At 53.0% G+C, this 21,847-nt stretch overlaps 1 protein-coding gene across 1 annotated transcript in view; it reads right to left on the reverse strand.

Annotated features, from left to right (window-relative positions):
* Positions 1-801: 801 nt before the first annotated feature.
* The window catches only part of LHX4 (LIM homeobox 4), a 44,457-nt gene continuing 23,411 nt past the window's right edge, over positions 802-21,847 (reverse strand). The window contains exons 3-6 of the mRNA XM_025397546.1: positions 9,198-9,400; positions 4,292-4,446; positions 3,826-3,997; positions 802-1,665 (exon numbers count right to left, since the gene is read on the reverse strand). Of these exons, the coding sequence (XP_025253331.1) occupies positions 1,271-1,665; positions 3,826-3,997; positions 4,292-4,446; positions 9,198-9,400 (925 nt within the window). The 3' untranslated portion in view covers positions 802-1,270. The remainder of the gene's footprint in view (positions 1,666-3,825; positions 3,998-4,291; positions 4,447-9,197; positions 9,401-21,847) is intronic.

A 21,847-nucleotide genomic window follows, 5' to 3' on the forward strand; every position in this document is an offset into this window, starting at 1 on the left:
ACTGGCCAGAGAGTTCTGGCTTTCTGACCATGGGACTGCAGCCCAAGGCATGGCAGGTGACCAGCCAGCAATCCAGAGAGATGCAGCCCAAGGACCACTTAGAACCCGTTGGACAATTTTAGGGCTGCTCCCTAAATTATTCTTCCCAAACAAGGTAGGCCAAAAAAAAATTGCTGGTTCCTGGAAATGACCAAAACTGTCCTCCAATTGAGTCAGCTAGGACAGCAGAGAAAGCTTTCATTATTAAGGGGGCAGAGGGGTAGACTTGCAAGCTCATCTAAACCAACTCCTTCAAAACAGACTCCAAATATTTCACCCTACAAGGGATGGGGAACTCTGGAAGACTGGCATCAGCCGATATGGTCGAACAGACTGCAGGTTTGGAATCCAAATGTGTCTATAACTGTTCACTGATTGTCATTCTGTTCTCCCCACATTTTAGTTTTGCTCATTCTGTGGCCCACAGCCTGTCTTGTGGAATAAATGATACAAGGAATTGAAGAAGGCACACTGCACCAAGGGGACTCATCAGGCAGTCTGCAGCAGTGGTCCAGGGCTACTCAGCTCAGCCTCAGTCACCTGCAATGAAAACCACCTCTTGCTATCAGAGTCAATTATATAGATGGGACTTAAAAACCAAAACAAACTCATATTCTCTGGTTTGTAGGAAAGAATATCTTCAGAGCAAACAAAAAAAAAAAAGGAGGAGGCATATTTTTAATATCAAACTGTGGCCATCAAAGTGTTCACTAACCTTTAATAACTGATCTTTTCATTTTGAAATATAGGGTTCAATATGGGTGGTCCAGAAATCACTTTTATTTTACTCAAGGGCTGTGAGGCCTCTACCTCAGGAATCTCAGTTCTCATGAGAGCAGTATTTTGGGAGGCATTGCATGAGACACACCAGTTGGAGCAAAGTTCCCAAAGCCCAAGGGGGCCTATCACAGTCACCTTGTGCTACCAAAGCACTGAGCAGCCAAGCCCCTAAGCAGAACAGGAGGGGAGAGACCCAACAAGCCAGTGTCCCTAGAGCTCTAGGCCATTACCCCCTGTGCTGTGTTCTGAGATGAGGCTGCTCTCCCACTGCTTCCCCAGGAAAACAATGCCCTGTGGTCTCACAGCCTTCTAGGAATCAGCGGAGGACTTCCATTGAAAATAATGGAAATTCACATTGGCGTACTTTCGATCCTTAAAAGGTAAGTCTCTTTTGATCCTTGAAGATATTCTCTCAAGCCAGGATGGCAGGTAGGGTGGGGAGGAGAGAAGTTTAAAAAGGAGGATGATCCATTTCATCGAGCCAAGAGGCTGGGCTAGTTGGAAAGTCGGGATAGCCTACACTGCTTCCTGTGGAGATGTCAGAGGTGGGTCCCCCAGCCATGGCTCTCAGCGTCTGGCTTACTCCCTGCCCTGCATGCGCAATGATGCCCAAATTACTGTCCACCGTGTAATCCAGCCCATTGAGCAAAGGAGCGTGGGATGGCAGGGACGATATGGAGGATGGAGACTGGGGGATTCCATAGGGGCTCCCATCCCTCAAGTCCTGATAGGATTGTCCTGTCCCGTCCATGGAGAAGCTCCCATTCATTAACTGTCCGCCTGTAACGTCCCCCACGTTGCCATAAATCCTATTGGTGTGGCCAAGTTCTGAGAGAATTTGATCCTCTGTGGACAAAAGAACGGAGATTTATTGTCAGCCGCCAGGACTCTGATGGTCCCCTGCTCTTCACAACCTAGGAATACATGTGACCAAGAAAGACACCCAAGGACGGCAGCTGCCTTGCAGCCAAGCATGGGTCAGACACACCAATGTGGCAGCCTGACATCCAGAGGCCAACCCAGGCCAAGGAGAAAAACAAGAAACACCTGCAAAGACTAAATTCCCAGGTCCCAGAAGGATGGTCAAATGTTTGGTGAGCTCACTGGTCCCTTGTGGCTCGTGTACTAATACTCTGGCTACACTGAGGAGGATGAATGCCTAAGACTGGGTGGGTCAGATGTCTCCACATCACAAATGGAAACTACATACTGACAAGATTTACCCTGAAAGCTTTCAAGCTGAGAAAGGGCTTGGTTTAGTTGGTTGGGAAGCAAGCAGGCCCGTATGGTCAGGGAAGCTGAGGACCACTCTTAGACATCTGTACAAAATCCTCTGGTCTATCTGGAAGAGAGGTTCAATATCAGAGGACTTGGTTTCTGTCTGTATTCAATAAACTCTTCACTGGACTTGATTAAGGCAAATGAACCTTCTTGTTTCTTGAAGAATTTCATTAAAGGAATCTAATGGAATCTTTGCCACTTGAAAGAATTCATCTCTCCAACAGAGGTGAGCAGTTTTAGTCTTTGGGTAATTATTCCCAGAGAGACCAATGATAGGTCAGCCCAGGGACCCACCTGCATCCAACAGAAATGAGCTTAACCATCCAGTATGTTCTAGGTGTTGACTTCAACAGCCCAGATGAGATTAAGTGACTTTCCTAATCCTGCCAAGAAGCCTAGAAAGTGAGCATTAGTCCCATGAGCGGTCCCCAAGGCCCCACAGCCCCTGTATTCTGAGAGGAGGCTGCCCTCTAGGGCTCAGCTGACCTCTGGGCTGAACTACAGTCCCCCCAGGGCATTGTGGTCCTGGCAGGCAACTTGTTCCATCCTCTGTCCCACAAACTTCTTTTTCTATTTCCTACGCACCAATCCCTAAATAAGGCCTCCCCAGACTAGACTTCAACACCCCATCCCTTCTGAGGCCTGCCCCCCATTCCCCTTAGAAAAAACATGGTGAGGGGAGCTCATGCTCTTTAAAGGGAACAGGAAGATGAAGGCTCCACTCCACTGTCAAATGGCCTTGAGTTAGCCTTTTGCCTTTACCTGTCATCCCACATGACCAGGGCCCTCTGCGGGAGCCGCAGGCTCCTTGTGGAAACAATCATGCCTTCCAGGTATACAGATGTGCCAGGCTTTCCCCAAGCCCATCTATAGTCGGTTGTGTTCATTGATCCCCACAACGCAGTGAGAGGGGCAAAGATGGGGTATTCCCCATGGGAATACTGGGGCTCAAGAGAAGTGAATCGATTTGACAGAGCTGCACTGGAAACCAGGTCTCTGATCGCCGGTGGAGTACTCTTCCCTTCCCCCCTCCGCAGAAGACCTTCCACATTTGGGAACTCAGTAACTGAAAACAGTTGTGATTCTTTGCAAACAACCTGAGGATTCACAACATGCAGTAATTTGCGATTTTGCTGATGCACGAATTTGAATATAGCGCATGCTGCAAAGCTTGTGTGCAGGGGACAGAATGAAGTGAGTGGTGGGGGAAGGGAGTTCGGAAGTGAAGCCAGTTCCCCATCTCACATGCACTCACAACACTGATTTCCCAGGAAAAAGGGCCTGCAGAGCATGTCCTCTCCACCACCATGACTGGAGGAAGGGGTGGCTCTAGGGGATCATCGGAGTAGGCCAGTGTCCCAGCAAAGGGGACAAAGATGGGAGAGGGGCTAGGGGCACAAGGCTGGGACCCGGTCCTCTGTTCATAGCTGTGTGGACTGATGAAGGAGGCCCCAGTCAGCAGGAGGGGAGGGGAGGCCTTGGGGCCACAGGACGAGGCCTGGCCCATCCCAGCTTCCAGACCTCAGCAATCTTGTTTCCTACTCCTGTCCCATGGTAAAGGGCCACTACCATTTCCCCCACCCTTCACTGCAAGTCTTAAGGAAAAGCCTGTGTTTGGGAGGCAGTTGCCAAGGCCTCAAGAAAGATCCCTCCTGAGTGCCAGGGATTATAGATTCCCAGGGGACTTTCCTAAGGCCCTGGCCAGGCCCCTCCAGCCCTGCTCACCTCGGAAGCTCAGCTCACTGTCACTAACCCCACAGTCCTCTGCAGAGCTCTCCTTCTCCTGCTTGCTGCCGCCCCGGCTTCTCTTGACGCTCTTATAGAACTGCCCCCAGCGGTGCCGCCCTGCATCCTTCTTCAGGCGCTTCTCTTTGGCCCTTCTGTTCTGAAACCAAACCTGCCACACAAGCACAAGGGACACACTCAGGGGCGTCCACCACGAACCCAAAGCCCCCGGGACCCCCAAGGCAGGCGGCTGGAAGCAGATTGAAGCCTGAATGGAGCGCAGGTCCGGGAGTGCCGTGAGCCCCACCCCCTCTCCCCAGGTGGGCCTCAGAACTCTTCAGTTCTGGCAAAAGCCCTGGGGTCAGGCCCTGAGCCCAACCACCAGTGAACTGATGTCACTCAGGACACCTTCCACCCCATCCCGGGCCTGGGATCCCCGGAGGGCACAGGAGTGCTGGCATCTCACCTGTACGACCCTCATGTCCAGGCCTGTCTCTGAGGACAGCTGCTCCCTCACGTGCCGGGCAGGCTTGGGGGAGTTCTTGTACGCATTCTTTAATGTCTCCAGCTGCTTGGCTGTGATGGTGGTCCGGGGCCGCTTAGCTCCGGCCTCTGAGTCATCTGCAAGGAAAAACCACTGCTTACTGGCTTCGGCCTATCTGCAGCAGCTGCGCCTCCTCCCCCACCCTCCTTCCATCCTTTCTGCACCTAAGCCGGCCTGCTGTAGGCAGGGCAGTGCGAGGCACAGGGGACATCAGAGTGGAGAGGTCCCCAATCTCATGGCACCGGCTTCTGCACCACAGGCCTTCCCAAGCCACTGGAAAGTAAGGACCGCAGTCCTTTCTCTGCTCAGCTCCCTGCTCCTCCCCTCCCCTGCCAGCCCAGCTGCGTAGAAGTCTCATCAGACTGAATGAATGCACCAATTCCACACATGTCCCTGTCATGACAACCACTCTGCTCGCACATCCTCGTGAGTTCTTGCCAGAGCTGTGAAGGTGAACAGCCAGGCTGAAGTCTGTGTTTCAAGCCGCCCCAAACACCTTCCTCTCTCTCTCATGGGGAGTCTCCCATTTCCCCACAGCCATGTCACCTTGGCCCTGGCGTTGCTGGGCTCACAGCCAGGGGTGAGCTTGCACACCCAATAGTGTCTAAGCAGGTTTCTAAGCTATGGGTCAGAACCCACTCGTGGGCTGTAAAGTCAACTTAGTGGACCAAAACTAAAAGAGGAAATCAGATGAAGAGAATGGAATGGAATGGCAAGATCATTTCATTAACCTTTAGATTTTATTGTATGAATGTATGTAGTGAGATGAAATGTCAAATGAGTTTTACCGTGGATCGTAGTCAAAATTTTTTGAAAAAACTAGTCTAAGGAATGTTCTGGGCAACACATTGATCAACACAAAGGCCTCTACAGATTTTGAGTGAACAAGCTAAAGTTCCTCTTAAAGTCTGGTTTGTTGCATTCAAAGTAAGGTAGAGAGAGAGGCACATGGGTGTGTTCAGAAGCACAGATGAGCGGAAAGGTTTGTTTCTTCTCCCAGCACTAAGGCTTACTGCCCTTTTCTCCACAGTGCCCCTGGAGGACACAAAGAATAAAGTCAGCAGCTGGCCAGGGCAGCTCTGCTCCCTGTGCTTGCTCCCCTGTGTGCTCCTGAAAGTGTCTCTGTGCCATTCCTGACTTCCTCTCTGTCTTTTCTCCTTTCTTTTAAGAAAACCCTCTCTTAGAAACAATAATAGCCAACATGTGTTAGCACCTACCATGTGCTGGTGTTGACTAAGGACTTTATATGCATTCGGTCCTCACAGTGTACAAGGCTCTCCCTGGAGTCAGCAGACCTGGCTTCAATGTTCTTGCTGAGTGAGTGACTTGGACCAGTAACTCACCTCCCCCTTGGAAGCCCAGAGGGCAACACAGCCTGCCCTGGTCTTGGGAGGCACTAGAGGAATGAAGCAGCTGTGCGGCCAGGACATGCGTGCACACAGTGAGGGGGACACGCCCGTGCCTTCCCTTCTCCGTGGGCTGTTTTCTTCTCTTACGTGGCCACTGTCATCCCAGAACTGCTGTGGCCCAACTCCCTCCCTGAAGCCCCTGCCGCAGAGATGACACTACTTAGAGAGTCATTCCAAAAGACAAAGGGGAACCTCCAAAATGCCTTCCTTTTAATTCTGAGGAGTCAGTCCCTTCTGTGCATATTTATAGTCTACACGGGAGTGTCTGATGCAACTTTGAATTATGCAAATGGGAAATAGTGCACTTGTATATAGTCTTTATATTAAAAACTGTGAAATAATGCAATCACCAAAAATGTTTTAATTCCTTGAGAATCACTTAATTTCAAAATAGCTTGGCCTGGGAAATTAAATTCTTTTCGCCACAGCCAGATGGCAGCGCCGCTGGGATAGACCGTCATCCTGGTTGGTGGCCCGCTGGTTCGGCCCTGCTACTCACGCACAGGACTTTCTTCTTGCGATGATGGGGACTAATATGCTGTTATTTTAACATTCACTGTTATTATAATTTAAAATCTTTTTTATATCCTATAACAATGTCATCCAAGTATTCATTAAGTAGCAGTGGCAGTGCTCGTGCTGAAAAATGTACCCAAAAATCAATAACTTTGGTACGGAAGTTAAATGTGATAAAACGCTATGAGGAAGGCCAAGGGAGCCCATGATACCCTGGGCTGTTAATTTAGGAGAGAGCGTTCTGCAAGGTATTCAAGATAATGCTGAGAAAATAAAAAGTAGCATTAAAGTAAAGATACACTTCACTGGTTATGGATTTATGTGCTCTCAGAATATACCACCCCCACCACACACACACTACATTAATTCCTATGGGAAAATTAGTCTTAAAATAGGTTAGTTTTGAATGATGCAGGGTCTCCTAGAACTTGTCCCTGGCATAAAATGCAACCTCATTATATTGAAAATGCAAATATCCAGGGAGACAGCACAAGTGAACAAAATCATTCACACTAAGCTGCAAGTAACTGCTCTGAGATCCTTTGTTTAGCTAATGGGAGGGAACTGTAAGCCTGCAGGAGGGCTGAGAGTAGCAAGGAGGAATTAAAACAACCTGAAAAGACAGCCAGGCATTCTGCAGCGGACAGAAGTCCCCGCTGCTCCAAGGATCACCGATTGCCCAGGACAGAGGAGCCCTGCCTTGCCGACAGCCAAGGTGGGGTCGGGGGAGGGACCTGGGGAACAGGTCAGAAATACTGTGTAACATTCAGCTGCTTTAAAACCTCAAGCACACCTCGCCTCCCTGTTTGCACTTCTCTTCCACGTTGGTCTCACTCATTTCACATCACATTTCACAAGCCTCATCCTATTTAAACCTCAGGAAAACAGCCCTACGTGGCAGATGCTATGATCCCCCATAGACAGCTGAGAAACCGAGGGTCAGCCAGTTCTACAACTTGCCAGGAGATCTCCCTGTGTGGGGGGATGCCCAGCCAGCTTCTGACAGCAAGTTCAGCATCTTCCCACCGTCTTGCAGAGGTCTGCTGTGGTGCAAATATTCATCAATAAAACTGTGAACACCACAATGTCATTCCCACCTCCCCAGCCAGATTCTGACCAATCAACATTTGTTTCTCTCATCTCTTGAACCACCCACAATATCAGGAGATGCTGAGCTGAGAGTGCTCAGAGTCCAAATGAGGCCTCTGATGAGGAGAACCAGCTGCAGGCCGGGGAGGTCATGCCATCTTAGTATCTCTGATGAATGGCACCAGACTTCCAAAGGTGTCTTGGTATCTCTGAGTCCATCTGCTGTGATGGTTCATCCCTGACAAAGTGCCCTAATCTCCCGTGACATCACAATTGACTTCAAGGCAGTAGCATGGAGTGAGTTTTAAGAGCAGATTAGTACCTACAGGCACAGAGCCTTGGGATGGGTTTGCAGAGGCCCCAGGTCTCTGGAGGAAGGAGGTCAAAGGCCTCTGTCCACCCTGAAAGGCCAGAGCTGTGGGGGTGGTGGAAGGGGAGGTCCTCAAAGAGACAGGAAGCCCTGCCCACTCCTGCCGTGGACCAAAGCCAAGCCCAGCTCCAGCTGGCTCACCTAAAGGACCCTCATGAATCCCCTCTGCTTCCTCACCACCACAACCCCCTTATTTTATACTATGTTTATTGAACAAAAAACCAATTTCTCCATTATTGATCAGATCTGTATAACATATGTGTGTGGGCCCAGAAAAGATCTAGAAGGAGATACATAAAATTGTTGCTAAATTTTTTTCTCCTCAAGCCCAGAGCTGTCAACAAGAGTCATTTTTGCACAGTAACACCCTGAGTTGATCAAAATTCTAGTCAAAGGCCAAGGAACTCGATGTCTTGTGTGTTCACACATCTGAGATTATCATGTTGGGTTTGGCCAAATCCCAAATTCAGAGCCTGGACCTGACCCCACGGCCATGTGGGTGCATCTGGGAGTGAGAGGCCAGAGGTGGGGCTGCAGGAATAAAAGTGTCCAGCTCGGCCTTGCGAGGGGAGCATGAGGAATGTGTTGTTCTGGGCTCTATCCTGGAAAGTCCCCGGGCTGCCCAAGACCATGGCATGCAGGGTGAGAGCTGCTGCTGCCAGGCCAAGCCAGGCCTTTCCAGGGGTGGCTGCTAAATGAGGGACCTGACTTCAGCCTCCACCATGCAGAGCTCCTGCTGCCACCATGGGCAGTGGCCCTGGAGTAGTTGTGGTGAAGCGAGAGGGGGGCTATATTGAAGTGGGTGGAGGGAGCTGTATTGCTGAGATGGAGCCTCCCTGAATCTGGCATGCGTCCTGCCTCTTCATTTGGCACTCACCGGGCACTTGCTGCAGAAACACCAGGAGCCCCTGCCCTGGAGGAGCCCACAGTCTGAGAGGGGAACAGAACACAATTAACTGAAATACAAGATGTGTGAAGTGTACAGAGGCCAGTGCTGGGCTCTCACCGACGGCCTTTGAGGCAGGGCCTGCTGAGAGGTCCATGTGCACCCTGATGTGCAAAACTAAGTGGCAGCCCCACATGTCCAATACAGACCAAGCTCCCAGCCGCCCCTCAGCACCCCAGCCCCCACCCAGGGGAGGAGGCCGCCACCATGGTAACATCCAGGTTCTTGGCTGCTTCTGAGCCTACCACGGAGACAGGCAGGCTCTCAGGAACCACGGCTGGATGAGCACTTCCATGCAGCCGGCGAGTGCTAACGGCCGGGGAGGTGTTCAGCATTAACTCTCAGTGTGGAGATCTGGGATGCTTCTCAGAGGTGGCGGTGCATGAGTAGGGCTCTGAGGGATGCGCAGGTGGGATGCCATGAGAAGGGCACCTCAGGCAGAGGGTGTGGCCCGAACAAAGGCCTGGAGAGGGGACCTTGCGGCGCCACGCTGCTTACCGTTCTGCTTGGCCGTCTCATAGTCTTCCTTGCACACCAGCCGCCCGTCCTCCATGAGGTAGAACTCGTCCCCCGTGGCCAGCTGCCGGTTGCAGATGATGCAAGCAAAGCAGTGCAGGTGGTAGACAAAGTCCTGGGCCTTGCGGACCACCTGGGTCGGGGGGATACCCTGCTGGCAGGCTGTGCATTTGGTGCCGAATCGCCTGTCAGGGCAGCAGGAAAGGATTAGGGCACACAGGGAGTGGGGCATCTGGCTTCCCCCAACTTCCTGGAGCCGCCTCCCTCCTACCCCACCATTCTGGGACTCCATGAGCCTCACCCCCCAGCCAGCCAGAGCTTACCGTCTGGTCCTCTCTGCCTCTATCTAGCTTCATTGCTTTGTGCCTGGAACTCTTCAACCACCAAAGAAGGGGCTGATGAGAACTAGAGACTCCCTCAGGTACCTTTTCCAAAGCTGATGCCCCCGGTTCCGGCTGTCCGATTAACACCCATCAATTCACAGGCGCACCAGGTGCACTTTCTAAGTCCCTCAAAGCAGTCTGTCTCCCCCTGCACCTCCCGGCTTCCTCGCCCTTATGGTTGATCCCAGAGGATATCCTCACAGGGAACTGTGTGTGCCACAGGCGGGTGTGTATAAAGCACCCAGCAACACCTTCTCACACGCTCCCAGGGAGGAGGCCCTGCCTGGCCAGGGGACAGCACGCTGCGGAGAAAACGCACTTTGTCAGCAGAGCAAGGCTCTCCTAACAGCTCTTCTCTCTCCTTTGCCTCCATTTCTCCCCTCACCTCCATTCTGCACACACAAAGCCCTCTGAGCCTGCCTCCATCCCCTTCCTATGCACGCACAGCCTGGGGCATGGTGGTTTGGGAAGGGCCCAGAAAGCTGCACCTTTCAGCCCCTGCAGCATTCGGGACAAGGAGTCTGCAGATTGCAGTTTGGAAAACGCCGCTTCAGACTTCTCCTTGGTCAGCACCTTTCCAGAACAACACTGAAGAGGAGGCCACCCACTGCCACCAAGGCAGCTTCTACCAAGGCGGCCGGCCCCTGCCAAGGCCGGGAAGGAAGGAGAAACGGACACACTGAAAGTATAGTCCAGCGGGGTTGTTTCCGCTCCCTTTCCCCATTCTGATCACAGAGATCAACAGAGGCGCAGCAGCAGTCACAGGAGACAAGGGAAATTTGGGGGCCGACGGGGACAGTGAAGGAGGGTGCGTGGCTGCAGGTGAGCCTTCCCTGCTTCAGGAGGGAGGCAGGAGGCATTGGGGAAGCAAGGGCAGAGTTTAAAACAGCAATCAACCTAATTATTCATGACATTTCACACAGCAGAACTTTATCTTCTTCAGGATGAAAGACTTCGCCTAATGGATCTGGGGAAGGTTTGATTTTAATGGTCCTTTTAACTAATGCTTATAGGCAGCCTGATTTCCCCTGAAAGGACAGTACATATTTCATCCACATTAATACCAAATAAATTAATTATGGTCATGGCTATCATGATGAATCCCAGATTAATGCAGAATGATGGGTCTCTTATGCAGTAATGATACCTGCTGAGGGGGCTACAGGGGCCCAGAACAGGCATGGCCAGCTGCAGCCTCAGATGCCCCCCACCAGGGACACGGCATCCTAGAGAAAAGTGGGGGTTCTCTAAGTCTGCGTGGGTAATCCCGAAAGACCCAGAGCGTACTTCAGGGACACTCTTCTGAGATGGGTATAAGAAGGGTGTTGGGGTGTGAGGGACTGATACGTGACTTGGGAGGACCCCAGGCTTCTGAATTCCTTGGTTTTCAGGGAGATGGGGCCCCTTTAGAGCAGGAGTTCTCTACCTGAGGGTCAGGATAGGCCTGTCAACCACCTGCTAAGTTGTTCAAAATTGTGCCTCAGGAGGGGACCTGGGCTTTTATCAGATTCTCAAAGGGATTCAGGACCCAGGAAAGTAGAGTTAATATTTGTTGAATAAATAAATCAGCAGATAAAGCACCATACTTGCAGAGGATGTGCATGGAGATGGCCGAGTGTGAGGATGGAGAACAAAGCACACAGTCGGCTCTGGACGGTTCTGGACCTCCCAGAACACAGGTGAGAACCAGGCCCTCCACAACTGCTGCGTAACCACATCACCTGGATCAAAGAGGAAGGCTGGCAGGCACCTAGATCTAGTGTGTGTGTGTGTGTGTGTGTGTGTGTGTGTGTGTGTGTGTGTGTGAGAGACAAAGAGGAAGCCTACACACGTGTTACTAGAGAGTGTTTTCAAAAGGCCTATATATTTGATATCCAATCCAGGCCAGTTTGCAAAGCAGGTACTAAAATGAAACAAGGCACCAGATGCGGTGCTTCTTAAAGCATGCCTGCAAGCCCAGCACTTTGGGAGGCTGAGGCAGGAGGATCACTTGAGCCCAGCCTGGGCAACATGGTGAATCCCTGCCTCTACAAAAAATACAAAAAATTAGCCAGGTGTGCTGGTGTGCACCTGTAGTCCCAGCTACCTGGAAGGCTTAGACGGGAGGATCACCCGAGCCCAGTGAGGTTGAGGCTACAGTGAGCCGAGATCATGCCACTGCCTTCCAGCCTGGGCAACAGAGTGAGACCCTGTCTCTAAATTAATTAATTAAAATGAAACAAGGCCTTCATCATGCTTGTTGCAAACCCTCCCAATAAACCACCCAAATCTGGAGAATGTGTCCTAACCAGAGACCCAAGGAGAGGAGGGCTGAGAGGAGACCCTGGGACAGAGGGAAGAGCCTTCAGCAGCCTCCTCCACAGGGGCCACACTGTCCCACTAAAAAGCAGGCAGGGCTTTCAGTCACCAGAGGCCCAGTTGACACCAGCGCACTAGAGACATGAAAGATAACGGGGGTATAAATTTAATCTGCATACCGACAGTGATTCATGCATGAGGGTGGCAAGTGCACAAGAAAAATGAAAAATAAATGGACTTCCCCACCAGCGTTTTTTAGCAATTGAAGCAATTTTCCTGATTGTGGGATTTATACCAAAGGGAAGTAGAAGTGGCTCCTCATTACCTTTTCCCCTGGAGCACAGCCAGCGGGACCCTCGCCGAGGGAGCCGCATGCACCCCCTTGGCCCACAAGGCTCCCCCAGCCCAGCCCAGCCCTGCAGGGCACCCTCCACCTCATCTCCAGTCGGAGCCAGTGGATCTAGAATACAGGGCATCCTACAAGAGTGTGCCTGTGATGGAGACACTGTGCCTATTCCCAGATCTTAGAATAGCCAGAGTCACAGGTAAGAAGGCCAAGGCCTGGCAGGTCACATGACTTGTCCTGCAACAGGCAGTCATGGCTAGAATTCCCTGCCCCACACGAGGTAAAACTGTGAACCCAGCTGCTACACAGAGAACCAGCTGTCTAACCAACTGGACCAAACATGAAGGGCGCTGGGGGTGAAGAGAGAAGGGCTGGACTCCAGCCAAGGAAGAGGGCTCCCGAGGGCTTTTCCAGGCAGCACCCCTTAATACCGCCCACTGGGCACCCACGCGGGGGCATCGAGAGCACTGGCCTCACCCTTCGGAAAGATAAGCCTGCTGCCCAGTCCCGCCGGCCAACCGGGAGAGCGGCTGGAGCTGATCCAAAACCACAGAGAAAATGCAAGGAAGGACTTGCTAATGGCTCATATTATTTTCCTCCTGTAACCACCACCACTGGAAATTCTTTTATCCCTGCCCAGCACATAGTAGGCAAGCCACAAAGACCCAGTGAATGAATGAATGAATGAATAAATGAATGAACGAACAAACTGCTTCTTAAAGCATGGGCCTGAGTAGTCAGGGGAGGCTTGGCTCTCCATAACGGCAGCTCTTTTCTTTTCTTTTTTTAAAGTTTGATATTAACTTTATTCTATTTTTGGTAGAACTTTAAGTACAGAAAGGTTTATTTCCACAGGCCTCAGAAAATGGGTAGAAATCACAGGACATCTCTCTTCCCACCAAAAAAGAAAAGTTGCGTATTTTGGTAAGTGTTTATCCTAGAGGGAAAAAAACTGAAATTTACATTAGCAGTGCTGTGCAAGATTCTTACATAAATCAAGACCTCAAACCAGCCTGCAGTGGAAATTTTCGTCCTCTTGGACAGAAGCCATAGCTGATGAGCATGACAGGGAAAAGGAGGCAGTGAAGACAGGTGACAGGCACCTGGCAGGGAAGGAGGATTCAGGAATGCCAGGCTTCTTGGGATGGTGTGTTTTTCCTTTTTTTTTTTTTTTCCTTTTAAAGTCATCTCTGTAGGAAGGTGCTGGGCAGGAATCCCAGAGAAAGAAAGGTCCAAGACTCCTTTAACCGCCCTGGATGAAGGGCACCACTACAGCAGCTAGTACCAGAGGCTCTCCTGTCTCATGGTTGAGGCACACCCAGGACAGAATAGTGAATAAAAGGAATGCTTATGGGAAACCATTCTGCATGGAACACTAGATGGCCAAGCCTCAGCCTTCGGTGCAACCCTTGCTCGCTTGTCAACAGTGAAAAATTAGTTTGGTTAGAAGAACCATCTGGAAACACACCAGCTTCTGCTACCTTCACGCTCATTGTTAGAAAAAGATTCACCAGTGTGAACACTCTGATCTGTTAATTCCTGGGACTGTTTTCTTCCCAATGGACTATCTGTTGGTAGGATAACCCCCAAAAGCTCAAAGCTAAAATACATCATCAGTCCTGGTCGGCGGTTCCTTAAGAATGGACTGGCGGCGTGGTTGAGCCGATATGGACAAGCTGCACCTTCCTGCAGAAGATCAACCGAGCTGCTCTCCCACCCCAAATCTCAGCCTGAGATATATTTCAGTGAAGGCAGGTAGCTGTGCTTCTCAGAGCGGAGCAGCAGTTTTAAGCTCTTTTCTTTAGGGGTGAGGGGATCTCACTCGTTGCCCACACTGGAGTGCAGTCCACAGTCATATCTCACTGCAGTTGAACTCCCTGTCTTCCCACTTCAGCCTCCTGAGCAGCTAGGATCGCAGGCACACGCCACCATGCCCAGTTCATCTTTTAAGACTTTTTTTTGTAGTGATTGGGTCCTACTGTGTTGCCGAGGCTGGCCTCGAGTTCCTGGTCTCAAGTGATCCTCCCACCTTGGCCCCCAAAGCACTGGAATCACAGGTGTGAGCCACTGTGCCCAGCCGTAAGCTTTTCTAAGAAGGGCATTAAGTCCCGGGTTGAAATGAGGCCCGTGGTTTACTAAACCACAGGACTTTGCATCCCACTTGCTGTCGCTGTCACACTGCCTCCATGACTGTCTCCTGAGCTCCCAGCCTGAAAGGTGGGTACCGTGACACCTTTTAACAGATGAGAACTGAGGCTCAGAGAGGCGAGGTGCCGACCCTCAGCTCCCACGGGCAACGAGCAAGAGAACCGGGGTTTGCAGTCGGTGCTTCTGACACAACACAGCGGGCATGCGGTGGGCATCAAGGGCGGCAGACCCGGCCCTGGCGCCCTGACCTAGGCTGGAGCTCAAGGAGACGCCTGTCCCCCTCCTGCAGCTCTGAGCCCCATGCATGAGGCCCCCAGCCCTGCAGTGCTGGGCTGGCCAGGGGAGCCCTCACCCCCTTGTGTGTTAACCCCAATACACGTAACTGGCCCACTGTCCACCTTCCACATACTCTGCTGGCCCAGGTGTGGGCAGAGAAGAGCTGAGACTTCTCGGCTGACTCTCACGGGCTGCTCTTGACCCCAGGAGAGGACCAGGTCTTGTGTGCCGGGTCCCAGCCTCTGCACCTGAGCTCTGCCTGAGCTCCTGCTGCTGTTGACTTGTGCACCCCTGCTGTTTCCGACCGCCTGGCTGGGCCGCTCACCAGTGCAGGACCCGCTTGAGGGTCTGGACCCTGTAGAAAGGGGGCAGCAGGCAGGCCCCGCAGGCACCAAGCCTTCTAGAACCAGGGGCGCATAAATCCGACACCCTGGCTGTCTGGCACATTCCTGATAAGTTCTGACCTCTGAGCAGACCCACATGATGTACCACAAGTGGGTCACTGCAACACTGGTGATAAAGGCAGCTGCCATTCTTCTAGCACCAACCTGTGTCCTGCGCAGAGCAGGCCCTGCACATATGATCTCATCTGACCCTCACCTCCAGCCCGCAGCCCGCAGCCCGCAGCCCGCAGCCCTCAGCCCCAGCACCCGCCCTGTGGCCGCACTGCCACCCTGCTCCACTTGCTCCTGCCTGGGTGACTTTAGCTCAGGCTCACCCTCACTCCCACCACACCCTTGGTGACTGCAGTCCCCACACAGACCATCCTTTTGGGCCCTCCCTCTCGATTCTTTGATCTGAAGGCTGTGGCCTCCACCCTCCCTCCACTGCTCACTCCCCCAGACCTTGTTACCAGCAACTGCCACAGCTCCAGGGGCCACTTCTAACCCTCCCACCGTGGGATCCCCGCCATTCTTCCAGCTCCCCAGGATACTGACTCACATGACCCAGGGACTGCCTTTCCCCCTGGGCTTGTCACCGTCCCTCGCTTCCCTCCTTACCCAGCAGACCCCAGAGTGATCCCACCTGTCCCTCCCCACACACCCTGGAAGCTGCTGTCTCTCAGCCCTGTGCCTGCCCCACCCCAGCACGGGCATCCACAGAGCCAGAAAAGCAGCCCTTGCCCACTGGGCTGATGGTGCCTCGGGGCCGGGAGTCGAATGCACCTCCCCACCTACTTCCCATGGTTCAGGCCAAAACCTTTGGGGGTTCATCCCCATCTGATCTGTCAGCAAATCCTGTTGACTCTACTCAAAATAATAATAATAATATTATTACTATTATTATTACTAGTATTATTATTATTATTTGGAGACAGGGTCTCGCCCTGTTGCCCAGGCTGGAGTGCAGTGGTGCAATCACAGCTCGCTGCAAGCTTGAGTTCCTGGGCTCAAGAGATCCTCCTGTCTCAGCCTTCTGCGTAGGTGAGACAATAAAAGTGAACTACCACGCCTGGCTTCTACTCAAAATTATCTCATGTTGGAGACCACTTCTCACACCCGCACGGCCCTCCCTAGCTCAGGCTGCCGTCAGCCAGCAGCTACAGCTGTCTCCTAACAGTCTCCCAGCTTCCTCTGCCCAGGCCCCCACAGGCGCTTCTGCACGTGGTTGCCACAGTGGGCCTGAGTCACACCCACGCCCTCCCCTGCTCAAATCTTCCAGTGGCTTCCACCTCACTCAGGGTCAAAGCCACAGGCCCCCTAATGGCCTCCAAGCCACTATAGCATCCCGGCCCCATCGCCTTTCCAGCTTCCCTCCTCCACTGCCCACTCTACTCCACCTCCTCCTGGGGCCGGGCACTGCTTCCCTGCTGGGATACTCTCCCCCCAGGTACCTGCATTTCCTGCAGGAATGCTCACTCCTGCATTTCCTGCAGTGGTCCCCTGAAATGTCACCTGCTCAGGGGGACACCCCTGGACCCCTCCCCTCAGCACTTCCTTGCCTGTTCCACAGCACTCACCTCAGTAGATGCGCTGTGCACTTATTGCTTGCTGACCATCTCTCCCCCTCTCTAGAAGGTTCTACAACAGCAGGGTCTTTATCTGTCTTGTTCACTACTGAATCCAGGGCCTGGCCCAGGATATATGTTCAGTGCATGTCTGAGGAATCAATCAGTGAGTGACCCAGTCCTGCGGAATGCTTGAAGGCCTGTTCTTCATTTGGACATGAGGACACTGAAGATCAGAGAGGGTTAGTAACCGCCCTAGACCTCACAGACAAACGGTGGAGCTGGGATTTGAACTCAGTGCCTCTCCTCTGGAATGTCTCCCTTACTCTTGGCTATTGAAGGCAGTCGGCGGGGGGGCCAGCCCAGGCCCCATGTCAGCCTCCCGCATGTGGGGCTGCCACGGAACGGTGCACCGCCCTGAGGAAACAAAATACTGCACGAGTTGATTTTATGCTTTAATTGCTTGGCGGTGATTTACTGCTGGCCATATATTTTTTTCCCAGCTGACACTTCTCTACATGTATTTCTTTTATCTATCACCACACTTGACAGGAAAGTTGCTGATATTTACTGTTACTGTATGTACCAATATTTCCAACATATATCACCGCCCACTCTAAGGCCACAGCCATATCATGGGCACACAAAGTTCTGCCCCAGAATGGGCAGCCTTCTCCAGACACAGATGGGCGTCCTATTTGGAGAGGGCCTGACACCAGAGAATCTTACAGCCTCCGCCCCCATGTTACACGCACACAACCACACATATACCTCCCCAGCCCACGGGAACAGCAATCTGCTTTTTATCAGGATTTTAATCCAATGTTTTTATTTTTAAAGCATATTCGAGGCCGGACACAGTGGCTCATGCCTGTAATCCCAGCACTTTGGGAGGCCAAGGCAGGTGGATCACGAGGTCAGGAGATTGAGACCATCCTGGCTAACACGGTGAAATCCGGTCTCTACTAAAGATACAAAAAATTAGCCGGGCGTGGTGGCGGGCGCCTGTAGTTCCAGCTACTCGGGAGGCTGAGGCAGGAGAATGGCGAACCCAGGAGGCGGAGCTTGCAGTGAGCGGAGATCGCGCCACTGCACTCCGGTTTGGGCAACAGAGCGAGACTCCTTCTCAAAAAAACAAAAAGAATATTCGATATTATCATGTTGAGATGAATGCTGCTGGAAAAGCTTTAAAACCAGTGACCTAGTCCAAGGCCCTAATTTCACAGAGGAGGAAACGGGGCCCCAGAGACAAGCAGTGACTTGCCCAAGATCACACAGCTCCATCCACAGCAGGAAGCGGGTGAGAGCCCAGCTCTCCCTTTCATTTGGCCTCAAGTCCTCTCCTTCCCTGCTGGGGACAGATTTGCTTGAAGAGGCAACGGGACATGCAGGACCTGAATCCCTTCTAGAAGAGTGCAGACCTCCAGCTGTGCTTTTGTAAACAAGCACGGAGCATGTCATATGCACCAGGCAACTTCATGCGAGGCATCTCATTCAAACCACACACCTGCCCTTGTAGGTAGGGATTAGTATTCCCTTCTTTCTGACAGCCACAGGCTTGGAGCAGTCAGCTGCCTGGCCCAAGGTCACTCTCCCTCGTCTCCCTTACTTCCCGCAGCACCTCATCTGCCCTTCTCACTACAGGCCAATCAGCCTCTGCCAAGCTGCTAACTCAGCTGTGACCAAACTCTCCTGTGCGGGAAATGCACTGGAGGTGCTTACTGAGAGAACAGCCACCCTCGACTCCTGCTTCTGGGCCCGGAACCCATGCTTTCCACCCCCACGGAGGGCCCAATGCAGCGGTGGCACAGAGCACTCCTACAGAAATCCTGTCACCTATGCTCTTAGCCCACCTGGGCATCTGCAGGTCACTCATCAATTGTCAGAGTCCCAAAGTCCCTCAAGACTGAGGGCGTCATTCTCCAAACGGGGCATGGCAGACACCCGCAGGAACTGGAATAGCTGTGTGGGAGAGCGGCCCCCAGGCTGACCTGCTGTCTCACCCACAATGCCCAGCAGAGACCAGCCCTGTGAAGAAGCCCATGGCTTCTCAGAGTGGGGCTTCCACAGACGCAAAGGCCTCCGGGGACCAGAGTGACAAACTAGACACTGGCTCTAATGGGCCCTGGTGTGACCTTGGCCAGAGGACCAGCAGGGAATAAGGCTGAGCCAGATCATGGGCCCTTGAATGCCCAGCCAGGAGGCAACGGGGACAACGTGACCAGATGGGTGGAGGGAAGGGACAGACGGGCTGAGGAGGGAAGGAGGGGAGAGGACCTCAATTAGCGAAGTTCCAGTGGTGCAGAGACCCAAAGACAGGGGCCTGAAGGCACAGAGGCTGCAGGAATGGCCAGAGAGGGCCTTTTGGAGTGGGGAACCCTGGCGTGGCACCTGAATGGCCAGGGTAGGGGTGAGGAGAGGAGGGTGAGGAGAGGAGGGTGAGGAGAGGAGGGTGAGGAGAGGAGGCCGAGCTTCAGCAACAGCGGGAAGGCAGCTGCCTCTGGCTGCTGTGCAGTGCCTGGGCCAAAAGAGGGCTGGCCACAACTTCCACTCCCACGTCACCCAGATCCCGCTGGGGACCCCATTTCCACAGCCCAGGTGCATCTGATCCCCAGGTTAATTTGCAGCTAGGTGACTCCAGACAGATTCCTCTAAGCCAGAAAGTCCCTGAGATGTGGCTTCCACAGATGTCAGGAGGCCCTCACCCCAGGCCCCACTCGGGGAGGGTGGCCCAGGCGATTGCAGCTGAACTGCACGCTCTGGGGTGGGCAGACAGTCCTCCTCCGACTCATCACCTCCTGATTTACGGCCTCAGTCCCTGGGGGAGCTTCGGGGCTAAGTAATTGCTTCTGCCTTGATTACAGGCCGGCACAAATGACTGTGGGCCTGGTCCCACCAGTGTGTTTGAATCTTTCAAATGTCCACACGCACAGCCACTATCCGGACCATCTGATCGTTACCTTAAAAGGTTTAATTTGCTTAGCGAGGAAATTAGACTATAAACTATTCAGAAATTATGGAAAGTCACACATCAAAGAGACCCACCCCTGTGCGTTCCTTAAGCACATTCTGCTAGAGCACTGTGTGTGTGCATGTGTGTGTGCATGTGTGGGTATGCATGTGTGTGTATGTGTGTATGTGTATGTGCATGTATGCATGTGTATGTGTGTGTGCATGTGTGTGTGTGCGTGTATGCGTGTATGTGTATGTGTGTGTGCATGTGTGCGTGTATGCGTGTATGTGTATGCGTATGTGTGTGTGCCTGTGTGTGCGTGTATGCGTGTGTGCACGTGTGTGCATGCATGCATATGTGTGTATGCATGTGTGTGCATGTGTGTGCATGTATGCGTGTGTGTGCGTGTATGCATGTGTGTGCATGTGTGTGTGTGTACGCACGATCGTGCCTGCATGACCTGGCAGGTGTGTGGTTATCAGAAACAATAAGTGGCTCAGCAAAAGTCTGACTCCACACTGACTCTACAACCAACCCTAGAACTGAAGCTGCCTCTTTCTGGGGCAACAGGGCATGAGAAAGCTTGAGACAGTGGAAAGCCACCCAGGCACAGGCTGGCTCCTCCCGCCAGCGCTGACCCCGCTCTGTGATGTGAGCGCTGAGGGCTGAGGTTCCTGCCCACAGCTCTGGACCACACAGGGAGGGAGAACATCCCGTGAGGAAAACGCAGGCCGGCTCCTCACTGAAGGGTGGGCCTTTGTTCAATGCCCTGACCACCACTACCACTGACACAGCCTGGCCAGCAACCTCAGCACCCCGTCCTTGCCAGCCTGGTCCCAGGCCCTCCTGCTGTCTTCTTTCCTCCTCCCTACGTGGGGCACCGTCTAGACGCCCCTCCTGACCTTCCTAAGAATGGACTGAGCACTTCCTTGTGGCCTCTGACTCAGTCCTCACAGTCACTCAGAAAAGTCAGTATTTTTCTTCCCCCTTTAGAGATGGAAAACGAGGCTTGGTGATGTCTAACACCCCAAGTTCACACTGGACTCAAACCCCAAACCTGCTCTCCATGAAGCCCACCCCGCAGAGAGGTCGAGCCTGTTTTTCCCTATATTAGCCGATGTCCTGTGGGCAGCTGCCCCCTGCCAGATGAAGAGCAGAGGCCCTGGTCACCAGAGTGACTGGGCTGAGGTCACCAGTGAAGCCCTGTCTGCAGCCAGCACAACCACCCTGCAGCCAGGCCAGGCGGAAATGCGCTGTTCTGGACTGCAGGGATAAATGGGAGCAGCTCCCGGGCTCCCAAGGACGCTGCCTACCTGCCCTTGGCGGACAGCCCACCCACGGCCTGCAGACTGGCAGGCTGGGGGAGGGGCACCACGGGGAGCAGAGGGAGAGCCTGGCCTGGCCCAGCAGCCGCACAGCTCCCCTGTGACACAGCGGCCTCCATCAGCGAGCCCCCGGCGCACCCATCTCTGCCTGCCTGCCTCGTGAGGGCCTCAGGGGCAGGGAGACCCCTGAGAAGCATGACGTTTTAGACAGCAACCTTCTGGAGTGGCAGCACCCTCAGAACACCCGAGAGTCGCTCCACACCCCTCTGACAGGCAGATGGAAATACGGAGCCCCAGTGGCTGGGGGCACAGATTGAAGCCCCCCACAAGCCTGGATTGTCCTTGGCTTGCCCTTGACCTTCCAAACGTGTAGGAACGTTGCCCTCGCTTCGGTTCCACAGCTGTGTTTGTTTCCACTCCATAATGGTTTGTTTCTCAACTCTCCACAGAGATCCACACGGCAGGTTTCTCCCATGGACCACGGCCCACCCCGTTCTGCCAGAGGCTACCCCACCTCTCTCTGAGGAGCTCCAGGCAGTTAAGAGTCATCTCCATGGGCAGCTTTCAAGGCTGGTACAGGGGAGACCAGGAGAGGCCAGTGCAGGCCCCACCCTGAGGGAACTCTGATGACCTCTGACCCTGCAGGGCTGCGGGTCAAGGGGCCACACAGCAGGGCCTGAAACCCGGCAGTGTTTACAAAGCACCTCGCATTCTGCTGGACCCGGGTCACACACGTCTTCTTCCTAGCTCGGTGGGTTAGCGTGAGCTCCTCTCCGCAGACAAAGGAATGAGGCTCAGAAAGACCTAGTTACCTGTGCAGACAAACTGCTAATGAAAGATAGGACAGGAATTCAACTGAGCTCTTTTTGGGTTCACCAAACCCCTCTGCTGACAAAATCACTCCCTTTGAGAAATGCTCCTGGGTGCCAGGGCTCTGAGGCACTGCGAAGAGGAC

This window comes from Theropithecus gelada, chromosome 1 (genome assembly GCF_003255815.1).
Source record: "Theropithecus gelada isolate Dixy chromosome 1, Tgel_1.0, whole genome shotgun sequence".
In the NCBI taxonomy this organism is placed as follows: domain Eukaryota; kingdom Metazoa; phylum Chordata; class Mammalia; order Primates; family Cercopithecidae; genus Theropithecus; species Theropithecus gelada.